This window comes from Elephantulus edwardii, unplaced genomic scaffold (genome assembly GCF_000299155.1).
Source record: "Elephantulus edwardii isolate Elephantulus edwardi_28Jun2011 unplaced genomic scaffold, EleEdw1.0 scaffold00072, whole genome shotgun sequence".
In the NCBI taxonomy this organism is placed as follows: domain Eukaryota; kingdom Metazoa; phylum Chordata; class Mammalia; order Macroscelidea; family Macroscelididae; genus Elephantulus; species Elephantulus edwardii.
The window spans coordinates 5,166,778-5,180,325 of NW_006399822.1; the positions used below are offsets into that span (position 1 = coordinate 5,166,778).

The 13,548-nt window shown below is 45.8% G+C and overlaps 1 protein-coding gene across 1 annotated transcript in view; it reads right to left on the bottom strand.

The window, feature by feature from the left end:
- Positions 1-267: 267 nt before the first annotated feature.
- LOC102866331 (estradiol 17-beta-dehydrogenase 2-like) overlaps positions 268-13,548 on the bottom strand; it is a 39,249-nt gene continuing 25,968 nt past the window's right edge. Inside the window, exons 3-5 of the mRNA XM_006888804.1 lie at positions 12,602-12,787; positions 4,112-4,249; positions 268-620 (exon numbers count right to left, since the gene is read on the bottom strand). Of these exons, the coding sequence (XP_006888866.1) occupies positions 268-620; positions 4,112-4,249; positions 12,602-12,787 (677 nt within the window). The remainder of the gene's footprint in view (positions 621-4,111; positions 4,250-12,601; positions 12,788-13,548) is intronic.

Consider the following 13,548-nt stretch of genomic DNA (forward strand, 5'->3'; position numbering starts at 1 on the left):
AATGCCCTTGTTTATTAAGCAGAGGTGATGCTACTTTACTCAGGTCCTTGATAAGAATTAGTTGAGGAAATACTTTAAATGTATCTGTGCAGAATAGGAGCTCAACTCTAACATTCTCAGTGGAAGTCACTACCATGTTCCAGTCTTTTAAACACAGAGTCCTAGCCAACCAATAGAGTCCATATGGAATGCCTGGGCAGAAGAAATTAACTTTACTTGAAATTTCAAAGTGGGAACATTTCCCCCTCATATGAAGTCTATTGCTGCCTATGTGGCTTTCTTCCAGACAGGCATGCTTAGACTTCTGGGCTTCGTCTTGAAATCTACTTCTTTATAAAGATAATCGAACACCACAGTGGGGACCAGGGAGATGACACAATGCCACAGAAAGGATGACTTTCCTGGCGTATACAGAGCAAAGGGGCTTTTCGCAGCGATTGCATGGTGGACATCCAGAAGCAGGGGTGTGTAGTCAGCCTCACCCGCTCTGTCAAATATGCGGATGATATTTCGCTGGGCAAGAATATACTCCTGGCCATAGTCCTCCAGCACATCAGGGGACAGGTCATCCAAAAGACTCCTCTCCAGTTTGTCCCACGTTTCTTTTGTGCCTGCAATATCTAGGACAAGAGAAGAGAGACAGGTGAGCCGGGTTCCAAAGAGGGAAAGATCCCAGCAGGGAAATCCTTCCCCTGGAATGATGGAAAGCCCACAGCTCCCGTTTAGGTACTGATCTTTTCAAACTTCTTGTGATGTAAGTGAAACTGCAGAACAGGATTGGTTTTCAGTGCAGCAGTTCACATACAACTTCATTTCATGTCACTGAGTAAAATCCACAAAGTCTTCCCATTTCCCCCCTCCACCATGTTTATCATTTCTATTCTTCCTTTATTTCCTTTCCACACCTGTCCTCTGAACTTTATTATCTCCTGGCCAGCACTGCCCATTTGACTGCTCGTGCCCCAGCCCTCTTTTAAATGCATACTCCTAAGGGAGTATGCTACTCTATAAATTTTTCTTGAAAGCTACATCCAGAAATGGGCCCCAGTCCCCTCTGCTTTCTCTATTACAAATAATGCTTTGAGAAGAACTACTCAGAGCCAAAGTCTCGTGTCTGTTTTTGTCTTATAAACAGGAGTTCCCCTGGTGTGCCCACCCTGTCAGATGGCAGGGCACATACGTTGTGGGTTGTGATAACAGGTGATTTTCCCAAAGGCTGCAGATGTCCATACAGTCTCCTGCGAAGCCTGAGATTTCTGGGAGATGGCCTGGGGACAGGCCTTTGTGCAGTGGAGCTGGGGAGCTTCACAGAAGTGTAAGCCAGTGAAATCCAGTTAGCCTCCCACAAACACAAATGGGTTTAGTGGCTCAATTCTTTCTTTTTTCCCCTATTGTTCTTTTGTTTGGGTTTTTATTCCCCCCTACTAATTTATTTACAAAATGCGAATAAAAATTTGAACAAATTCTTTCAATTTCTCTCACTCCCCCACCTATCAAATTGTACAACCCAATGATTAATCCCCTCTCCCCCGACCCTGCACATCCACATCCCTCTGTTCCAGCCCCTCCCACCCTGCCTGGATCCCTATACTCATTCTACAATAACAATTTTATACAATATTTATCCTTGTGGGACTGAGTTAGTTCCCTCAGCATATTGCTCCCCAGTCCCTCCCAAGTTAGGTAATAATTTACAAAGTTATTGCTCCTGCGTGCTGCATAGTATTCCATTGTGTGAATGTATCATAATTTCTCAGTCCATTTGTTTGTGGTTGGACATTTGGGCTGTTTCCATGTTCTTGAGATGGTGAATAATGCCGCTGTGAACATTGGTGTACAAATTTCAGTTTGTGCCTCAGTTCTCATATTCTCAGGGTATATTCCAAGTAGTGGAAGAGCTAGGTCATATGGAATTTCTCTGTTCAGCTTTTTAAATAGGTACTAAACTGCCTTCTAGAATGGTCGCACCATTTTACAGTCACACCAACAATGTATAGAGTTCTTTTCTCACCACATCCTCTCAAACATCTATTACTTGATGCCCTGCTAAGCTTTGCCACTGTTCCTGGAGTGAGATGGTGCCTCATTGTGGTTTTGATTTGCATCTCTCTTAATAGTGGCTCATTTCATGTCTTGAAGGTACAGCACATCACTAGCAGGAGTGATTGTCCTGACTAATACTCTGGAGGCTCCCACTTCTTGAAAGATACATCTGTGTGAACCACAGTTCCATTAACTACTTTCCCCTCCTGCCTCCAGCTGGACATGGGTGTTAGGTGGTTGGTGGTCGCATTTGTTAAACTGCACGTGTGTGATGTGGCTCCTGTGCACGTGGTCTGTTTTGCAATTTGGAAAAGTAATACCTTGACAGCAGTTCCTCAGAAATGTAAATGCATAGTGTATGGGAGCACTGAGTCTCCATCAATGGTGATAAAACAGTATGGGAAGAGATGGTGAGGACGGGGTCCACGCCATTGAATTGTGCCTGTAGGCATGGTTGAATGTGTAAGTGGCTGTGTACATTTTCACCGAGATGAAGGGACATATTTATGAACTGGTATGCCCAGGTGCTTCGGAAAGAATGTATGCGAAGTGGCTAGCATAGAAGAGCACAGAAATGCCAAGTCATTGCCGTCAGGTGGGACTCGCTCTTGGGTGGGCTACCAGTGGGTCTCTGCAGCTGTAAGTGCACTGGAAGGGATGGCTCATCTTTCTCCCTTGGAGCTGCTCGTGGCTCCAAACCACTGGAAGGGTCGGCCTTTGGGTTGGCATGTCACTCCCTACAGACTGCTCCATGAGCAAGGGCCGCCTGCCCTGAATGATAGCTGTGACCATCACAGATGATCCTCAGATCTGGAGTCAAAGAGTGCTGTGTCACCAAACTCTTCAGCCCATTGCCAGGTTCAAGCTCAAGTGAGCGCCTTCCCTTCTGCCCTCTCTCAGCCAGCTCTCCTCTCACTCTTTATCCCCTTCTTTATCTGGTGTTCTTAGATTAGTATGTCACCATAGCTAAAGTACCCAGAGTGATTTAACCAAGCTCTAGTCTGGGTATTGTGGTGAAGGTGTTTTGTTAAAATGTTGTTGATATTTACAGTTCGTTTATGGCAAGTAAAAGTGATGTTTATCAATAACTTGAGCAGGACTCATGAAATCTGATGAAAGTCTTAAGAGCAAAAACTGAGCTTTGCCTCAAGGTTACAGCATCAGTCGTGAATTTCCAGCCTGCCCTCCAGACTTTACAGTTACCAGTCCCTACAGTCACCTGAGCCTGTTCCTTGGCATTAGGTTTCTCTGTGTGTATGTGTACAGATAAGGCACTCTAGTGGCTTAGTACATTACATGTAGTGCTGTTAACCTAAAGGTCAGAGGTTGAAATACGCCAGGTGCTCTGTGGATGGGCAATTTCCTCCTTGTAAGCTTTACAGTCTCGGAAACCAAATGGAGAGCACTGTGAATTGAACTGGCCTCACCAGCAGTGGCTCCCCGCGCACACGTTTGTTAACATTGGTGTGTATGTGCCGAGTTTCTGGACATCATCCAGTCTTCTCGGACTCATGGAGACCCTGTGTGGGTCTGAGTGGAACTGTCCTCCAGCAGGTTTTCAATGTGACGGGTTGTTTTTTTTTTTTCAGAAGTAGAAGGCCAGGGCTTTCTTCTGATGCACCTCTGAGTGGATTCTAACTTCCAATCTTTCAGTTAACTGTCAAGGATGATAGTCATTTGCACCAACCAGGGATCAGAGAAGGAAGCAAAGGTTGAGCCCATCCTAAGAGAAGAGATCTACCCATCTCAGTGCTCTCTGGCCAACCAGTGAGGGTTTCAGTTGGAGCTCTGTTGGGAACAGAGGCCTAATGAATTCATTCACAGGGAGCCCTGGTGGGACAGTAGTTATGTGCTTAGCTTCCAACCACATAACAGCAAGTTGAACGTACGCGGCACTCAGTGGAAGGCAGACGAGGCAGTCTGTTCCCTTAAGGATTACAGCCTCGGACCCAGGGCAACTCTGCTCCGTCCTAGAAGGTCACTGTCAGAATTGGCTTGAGGGCAGTGGGTTTGATTTGAGTCTGGGGTATTCCTGAATGACTTGAGATGCCACGACTCTGACACTTACTTGTTTTGAAGCCTCCGGGGTGAATGACAGAGACTTTAACTCCCCATTTGAGAAGTTCTTGCCTTAAAACTTCCGAAAACATGGTCAGAGCTGCTTTGGAGCTGGCGTAGGATGCGACCTTCTTCATTCGGATCTTTGCTGTAAGAGTGAGGAAAAACACCACGTCTGATTCATTTGTGCCCGTGATATTTAAACAGCACCAGGACAGGCTGGGCCGCAGGAGCAATGGTCTCACCGACAACCCTCCTGTCGGCCCACCTGCTAAGTCATCTCATTGTTTGACTCCCACAGAGGCTCCCTCTCAGCTGGTCCAAGGGTGAACCCAAGTCAAATCTCCCGCCCACCCAGCTTCTAAGCCTAATGTGGCCGAGGTGAGACAAAGACCCTCCATCCTAGTCTTGACCTTCCAGCCCAGACACAGGGAAGGTAGTGGCTTAACTTGGTAGTTCCAAAGTTGCTGTAGGGGGCGCTGTTGGTGGTTCAGATTGCTAGAACTCACGTTCCATACAGGAGACCCAGGATGGACTCCCAGCCCTCACTCATGACCCCCCCCCCCAGAGAGGCGCACCACCCTGTCCGCCACTGTCAGTGCAGATCAGACTGTTCTGATCCACAAGGTTTTCACTGGCTGGTTTTCAGAAGGCGAGCGCCAGGCCTTTCACCCCAGCCTGTCTCAGGCTAGAAACTCAGCTGAAACTGTTCACCGTCATGGCAGCAACACACAGGCCTGTACAGACAGAGAAGTGGTGGCTGTTTCCGATGTGTTGACAGCAGTCAAACCTAGGCCTCTTGTCACAATGTGATGGGTGGAGGGAGGGGTGGGTAAAGGAAAGGGGAAAGATCTGGTGTGAGAAACAATGTATAGGAATTTTGTAAATAAGCCCGTATAAAATTTAAAAAATATTGGAGGGAAAAAATATCTCATTGCTGTAGAGTCAGAACTCTCAAAGCTGACTCTCCAAGGGTTTTCAGAGGCTGTGAGTCCCTTGGGGAGACTGCCATCTTTCTGCCTTGGACCTGCACAGGAGGAGGGGGTTTGACCACTGACATCCTCTGCCCTTGGGAACGTGGGTAGAGGCCTAACAGTCAGAGACAGGAGAGAGGCCCTAAGGCCACTTTGGTGTCATTTTTTAAACTGTGAAGCAGTAACATAGTTTATTTTATGCGAAATATGGGATATTGTTACTATCAAAAATGAAATTAGTAGTTTAATAAATTTATAAAGTTGTTAATGTTATTTAATCTTTCCTACTGAGCAGTTTCTCCTACCCAATGCCTTAACATTGTCATGTTACCATCTTTTTTTAAAATGTATTTGCTTATAGCCTTTCATGCACTATATTTTATATAATTAATTACACCCCCTTCTTAAAGTCCTCATAGATTGTTTGCTATTCCTTCACTCCCGCCATCAGACCACTAGCCTCTTCTATACTAGTAACCTTCCTTCTTTCTGCTGCCTCCTTCCCCCCTTTGTTTTCTTTTTGAAACATTTATACACATCTTGTTCTCACAGTAGTGATCTTACGCAGTGTTTATCCTTACGTGACTGAGTTATTTCACTCAGCAAAACAATATCTGTTCTCTCTCATGTTTTATAGTGTTTTACAAAATCGTTATCATTCCTTAGTGCTGTATAGTATTCCACTGTATGTCACAATTTCTCAATCCATCTGTATTTTAAACCAGGCTGCTCGTTGGAGGCAAGGATTCTGGGGCTTTGTCTGACATACTTTGGACATGTTGTAAGGAGAGACAGGTCTTTGGAGAGGGACATCATGCTGGGTAGAGTAGAGGGACAGCACAGGAGAAGACCCTCTATGAGGTGGATTGATTCAGTGACTGGGGTAATCAGGATGGGTGTGTCAGAGGCAATGAGATTGGCACAGATGCTGCTGTACGCCCCTATTCTGCAGAAGACACCTCCTCAAAACAGTGCTGAGTCAAAGGCCACCCCACTCTGTTGGTTTGAATCCCTTAGCAGCTCCATGGGAGAACGATGATGGACAGTCTCTTCTGGTGTCATTTACAACCCCAGAAACCTGATAAAGGTCACTTATGAGTTGATTCTGACTCAAGGGCAATGAGTCCAATCAGTAGTGCTGATGTTGAGAAGTCCCACCCTACAACAGACAGAACATAACCCCATTTGACAGAAGCTGAAGTGGAAGCTAGGTCAGTGAGATGACTGCCCCAGGTCAGCCATTAGACAGAGAGAGTTTGTTAATTTCCTGTCAGTTGACTGTCTGCGTGGTAGCCTGTGTGGAAGAGCACAGAACCCTGCAGTCTGCACCAGGCTCGGAACCACTGCACATCCTGTTGTGCAGTCGTTGTGCCAGTTCAACTCCTGCAGGACCTTTCTCATGTCCACTGGCCGTCTGTCCATTTGTCACACTATGGTGACTTGCCATCTGTCTGTTTGTCATACTGCAGCAGCTTGCATGTTGCTGTGATGCTGAAAGTGGTGCTGCTGGTGCTTCAAATGCCAGCATGGTCACCCTTGGGGGACTGGTCTCAGCAGAGCTCCACACTAGATAGACTGGGCAGAAAGGCCTGGCAGTCTAATTCCCAAGACCCACCAGCGGTGATCTGAGCAAACAAGGAGGCCAATGTCCACTCAGTCATATAAAACTAGTCAGTGGTTGATCATCTGTCACTCCTTTGTCATCTCCATGTAAGCCCCTTTATACCCAGCTTTGAAATATTTGCTTTTGCTGGAATCAAAATTGTCTCCCTACATGCACATAGAGTAACTGCTCAGAAGAAACCTTTTGCTTTCTAAAAAAAAAAGATCAGCCAGGGAATCAAGAGCAGAGACTCAAGCCACTGCTCCAGTTCGCAGTCGTAAGGCCAGAGTTGTCTCCTGTGATTCACCTTTAGCTTCTCTCATTCCAGGACAGCATACACCCAGGCATCGATATTTACTTTGCAATTTCCTAAGATGCAGAAGAGCCAGGAAAGACCTTGACCCCTCACAGACATACAGATTTTTTTTTTTCACTTTATACAATCATTCACAGTTGCTACCTCCTACCTTAAATCCTTAGTTAAACATTTAACTCGATTGCCTTGCTGGAATTGGGTTAAAGAACTATACCGTTTGTGTGGGGCACATGGTATACCTGCCAGTACAGAAAGAGAAACACTAGGTGTGGTTTTATTTGTGACGAGGTATTTCCTGGGTTTATCAGCACATGTTTTGCTGTGTGGCTATGAACAGTAGGAGCAGAGATAACTCAGTGGCACAGGCAGGGGCAATGAACCAAAGGCCACAGGTGCCCATGAATCAGTCTCTTGCCAGATGTCATGGCAGACTGGGTTTAAGATCGTTAACCTTCACCCAGGGGAGCTCTGGTGGCCTAGTGGGCAAGAAATTTCACTGATAACCCACAGACAGGTGGTTTGAATCCATGAGCTGCTTTACAGGAATCTCCCGTGCCATTGGCAACCTCTGAAAACCCGCTGGAGGGTCAGCAATGAGTTGGCTCCAGCTCGATAGCACTTCACAACAACAACCTTCACTGAGAGCTCTGGGTGCCAGTCCTCAGGCAGCTGCACTGCTAACCCAAAGTCGGCACCTCTTTAAGGGTTCGAATCCACCCTCTGCTTCTCAGGAAAAAGATGGCACATCTCCTCTCGTGTGATTTAAAGCCTCCCAAAAGCCATTGGAAGTTCAGCTAGGAGTCACTTCCTACTCAGTGGCAATGAATTTGAGGGGAACTTTTGTTAGCTTTTTGGTTTGGTTTTGTTTTTTTATGTTAACCTTCAGTCACTGTGCCCCAAGCCCAGTGTTGACATTTGAACATGCGTCATTTCATCTCATTGCTCCCTCAGCTGTTTCTGTTACCCCATGTCAGGATGTTATGAGCTGCTAGGTCAGGACCCACTCACTGATCCTCCTGCTGCTATTTGGCTGTGAGTCACACAGGAGGAGACTGCCCATCTTACTCCCACGAAGCAGCTGATGGATTTAAACAACGTGCTTCTGAGCTGGTAGTGCATCTCTTTACCCAGCAGGCCGACACAGCTCCCATGTTAAAATGAGAAAGCTACGAATAGAGATTCTGGAAACTGCCCAAAATCACACCATGATTATGAGTAGAAGGCACAGGATGCTAGTCTGGCTGGTCTGCAATCACTCTATTCAGCTGTATTGTCTGTGGCTTAAACTTGACTCTTTCTGCATGTTTGACCAAACGACATCTCTCTTCCCTCCCTCTCTCTTTTTTTCTTTATGGATGTGAGATGTGGCAGGAAAGGGTGCATCCTTGCTGTGACTTCCTTTACCCACCCTGATGCCTCCCATGGGAATGGGTTTAGTTGTGATTATATTGACCCTCTTACTTCCTGAGAATGGAGTAAGGTCAGTGAGGCTGATGGGAAGAGGAAGATGGGAAAGATCCTGTGGGAAAGTCACTTCAGGTTCTTTGGGGGGCTGGTGGATGGTGGTTCCAAATGGTGCAGTTCAGCCATCGGGGAAGAGGCAAATAGTGAAGGACATGAAAACACAAGTCCATAGTTCAAATACTAGTTCTAGCCAGAGAGCCAGTCACTGAACTCTTCTGAACCTTGATTTTCACAACTCTTACATGAAAATGGTACAGGAAGCTCCGATGTCTTAGTGGTAAGGAGCTGTGCTGCCAACCCAAAGCTTCAGATCTACCAGCTGCTCCTCAGGAGAAAGCAAAGCAGTCTCCTCGTGTGTTCCTCTGAAAGCCCACTGGAGGGACAGATAGCATTTGGTTCCAATTCAATGGAACATAACAACAGTGCTTGCAGCAAGCAACCCTGGTAGTGCAATGGTTAAATAATTCAGCTGCTATCCATGACACCAGAGGTTCAGTAAGGGCAATAGGAACAGAGGTAGCTTGGCGTCACAGGCATCGGTGTCACAGACAGAGGCAAGGGCCAAAGGTCCCAGGGGCACATGGATTAGTCTCTCTCCAAATTCCATGGCAGACTGACCTGTGGACCACTAACCTTCACCCACGGGGGCTCTCCTGGCCTAAGGGCTGATTGCACTGCCAATCCAAAGGCAGTCGCTCCATGGGAAAGAGAAAAGTAAGACTACTTCTGCAAACATCGACAGTCTTGGAAATCCTATGGGCTGTTCTGCTGTGTTCTGCAAGGTGGTTCTGGTTAATCCTTACTACACAGGGCTACTGGGATTACATAGCTGATAAATCAGTTGCCACTGAGTTCATTCTCACTCACATGTTAGACTATAACTGGGTCTCCAGCACTGATTCTTTTGGAAGTAGATCATCAGGCCTTTCTTCTGAAATGTCTCTGCAACATACTCGAACCACCAAATTCTTGTTTAGAGGTGGGCATTAGCTATACCATCCCAGACTCCGTATGTCTGAGAACAGCCATGTTGTTGTCTGGTCGAGTTGAGTATGACTCATGGCGACCCTGTGAACAACAGGCTGACCCCTGTCCTCTCCTGTGCCATCCTCACACTTCCTGACACACTAAAGCCCACTGCAGCAGTCACCGTGTCAACCCACCTGGTCGAGGGTCTTCCTCTCCTTTGCCGTCGCTCTGCCCTTCTGAACATTCTGTCTCTCTCCCAGGAATAGCCCTGCTAGATCAGTGGTGGTCAGAGGTAGAGGGCAGGGAAGGGTGAGGAATGAGAGATGGTCCTTAATAGGTACAAGATCTCTGTTTGGAGCGATGAAAATGTTCTGGAATTGGCGAGGATTTTGATTATCCTAAATACCACTGGATAATGTATTTATACCACTTAGGGTAAACCTTGACTGTTCTGATCTGATATTGCAGTTCACTTTCCCCTTCTCTAACTCGGAATCTTTGCTGTTGTTTCACAAAATGCACCATTATGTTCTGGGAGTGCCCCCTTTTATTCTCCACAGAAGGAAACTGTATGTATCTCTTAGGAACTGTGTACACTCACCCCATCCATCTTCTCACAAGCCCTCCACCCTGAATGATAAGTACACTTCCTACCTCTTCTGCTTTCTTGCTGCTGTAAAGGACTAGTCTGTAGTCCTCTCACCGCCTCCCGTGTAGCCCTTGTGCATTTTACTTAAGTGTGTGCCAGATGATAGGGGAGCTCTGGTGGCTTAGCACTGCCAGCCTGAAGACAGGTGCTTTGAATCTACTAGCTGCTCCAGAGTCCTACAAGTGAAATTACTCCTAAAAGTGAAATTATTCCTAAAGTTTCTTGAGGCCACTGTGATTCAGAGTTAGGCATCGTCAAGGACGTATTCCTACATTTGGGTGACTGGCTGGATGGGAGAAAAGACTTAGAGGTCTGGGGGGATAGAAGCCCAGGAGCTTCAAAGACGTGAAGGTGGAATGGTGGGGAGAGGATAGAATGAAGCCAAGAGAGCAAGTCCTGAGTACTAGGAATCTTGTTTCAGACATGTTGACTAGGTCGTCACGGTGAGGACATAGGTGGAAATCGTAAGGCTGATCGTGGAGAGTGACTGAGCTTGGACAGAAATGAGGCATGTTCTCATTGTAACACTCAGAATTCCCTCTACATGGAAACACGTTTAAAAGGAGGACGAAAGCCAGGTTTAGAGATGACTTCAAAGGCCATATAGAAGGTATGTGAATGGCAGGCTTGGCATTTGGGAGTGCATTGCTCACCCACTAATTCATGTACTTTTCATTCATCCACAAGCTAGCATTTACTTCATTCATGAATTAATTACTCAATATTGGGCATATTGTACATAGAACACAGAAAAGTGATTACTAGAATAAAAATTCTCAGTGAGCAAATAGAAGAAATTCCCTGGTCAGTATGTCAAGGTGAGTAAAATGCAGTCATGTCACTGAGGGGGTCCTAAGGTTGTAGTGACACTAACAGAGAACGTGATTCCAGGGTCCACAGCAGTGCTGGCAGCACTAGTTGCACTGGCAGGGGTGGACAGGTTGGTACCGTGGTGTTGGTCAGTAAAGTTGTAGCATTGCTAGGGTTGGCGTCACTCAAAACCTGGTGTGGTCACTCGTCCACACTGCCGCCTACATCTTCCCTTTCCACTTCCTGTCACTCCTGTATCCACCAGTTCTGGTACAAGCAGGCAGGCAGGCAACTGTCCCTACCACTGCTGAGGAAGGAGGGTCTCTGTCTCGGTTGACGGAAGACAGTAGGAGGCTCGGGGAGCTGTGTGGAAATACCATGCAGCATGCCGGGGTGGAGCTGTTCCTTCTTCCTGTGGAAGGGGGCGGAATTTGTAGGTCAGCCCTGCCCAGTGGAAGGTTCTGTACTGGGTCACACCAACCCTAGTGACACCACTGAGAAAGTCACTAGACACTCCAGTAAGTACATGAGTGAGTCAGGAATGCTTTAGACTTCCAGAAAGACCAGACCATATCAGAGAACTGAGAAAGGTGAAGTATTCACACATGGCATTTATCTGAAGGCTAAATTCAAAACAAAGATGAAGTGCCAGTGCTGAAAATTAGTTTCTTCAGTATTACTTTCCTTCAGCAAGGCAGAAAGAAATTGGAAATAATATGTTGAGATTCTCAAACAAACTGAAATACCATGCTCGTTGCTCCTGACCATCCCACACACATTCTTCTCATCTCTGCCTCTCTCCTCCTCCTTTCTCCCTCCCTTCTACCTTCTTCCTTTTACCTCTCAGGCCAGGCCAACCAACAACACTGCTGAAACGCACTCATCAAGCAATTGGTTCCAAGAGAGTGGCTTGGGCAAAGCCAGGAAAACAAGTAAGTTGGACAGTCATAAGTGTCCAGGAAGTACAAAGACCCTTCAAACAGAAATCCCTGTAGAACTATTAGTCACATTAAAAAAAAAAATCTAGAAATAAAAATCCAGCTAGTTGGACTCTTTCTTCTAGAAAGAAGCAGCTTACTTGGAGACCACTGATTAAATAGTACAGAGGAGCACCTCCCACCCTCTGGTTGAAAGAGCGCCTTGAACCCAGAGCCCACCCTATGAGTGTGACATAAAGCAGAGTAAGACCTTCAAGAATCACAGTTTGAAAAACGTTTGTCCTAAAAGAAGAGACGTGAAACATATATACATAAGCAGTACACGGAAAAAGGAGATCGTTCAGACCTTGGTTCAAATTGTTGACTCTTAACCAGAGAGAGAAAAGGTGTATCCTATCTCAACAGCATAGTGATTGCCAGTCACCGGAAAAACATTATTAGGTGGTGAACTTAGACATGGAACCCTAACAATGCAAATAGAAAGTATTAGTTTACACATCTTGCTGGGGACAATGGAAAAAACCCGAGTTTAAGGAGAATTAAAAACAAGTTACCTACAATGCTGACAAGGGAGATTTTTCTTTTTAAATCTAGGGAGTGTATGTTGGTCATTTCATTGTGAAGATGTATCATGAATGGACTAACTAGAAGGCATTTTGTTTGTACAAGACAAGACTTGAAAAGAATGGTTCTATTTGTATTGAATGTTCCATTTGACTAGCCCCAGTCCAGCCCTGTATGAACTCACAGTTTCTTGTTGGACAAAGACCGACTTACCTGCCATGCTGCTGATGTTCACCAGCCTCCCCTTGGATTTCCGAAGAAGAGGCAGAAACATCTTTGTGACTGCTACAGGACCAAAGAAGTTCACGTCCATGCATTGTCTGAAGTGGGTGATGGGGACAAGCTCCCCTTCAGCGGGGAATCCAAGGATCCCTGCATTGTTGATCAAGGCCCACAGTCCTAAGGACACAGAGGAATGGCTTTACAATGGGCAAGACAGGAGAGTATGAGGACTTCTTTGTTGCTATTTTATGACTGGGGGGAATATGTACACAGATAATTGGGTTCTCATGTAACCGCTTCTGTCTTGTTCAGTGACATTTGCTCTGTTTTCCATGGCATATCAACATTCTCATGATTTCCCTTCTGCTTGTTCCGTGTCTATTAGTCTCACCTGCTCTCATCTTTGCCTTCAGGTAAAGGTTGAGTATTTTGTCTCATTCAGGTAGCTCTTTAAGCAGCACAGTACTTACCGGTGATATTGTTTGTTTCCCAAGCCTGTGTGTTATTTAGCTGAAAGGTGTCCTCGGGACGTCTCAGGGTGATAGAAAGACCTGGAGTTTCCTCCTGTCTCAGTCTAGTACGTCTGACCTATCTATCTATTTAATTAATTAATTAAAAAAAAGAGTAGTATTCTCCTTCTTTGTCTCGTTCTATCTGGAATTGCTTATTGTATCCTTGATCAAAAGGAAAGCATAAAAATATTTAACACTCAGGCTTGAGATTAACAGCAATTTCTTTGAGATTTAGAACAACAGACAGTTTGTTGAAGCTCCTAATCTCACCTCTGTTAACTATGGTGATGGATAAGGTTGTTTCAGTTTAGCTGCCATGACCCTCTGCTGTGATAGTTACAATGTAGTCATGCCCTTGATGAGATCTGATGTGATGTAATTTCCTCTGCTATGAGCAGTTGAAAGGGAGTTTCTTTTGGACTGTGG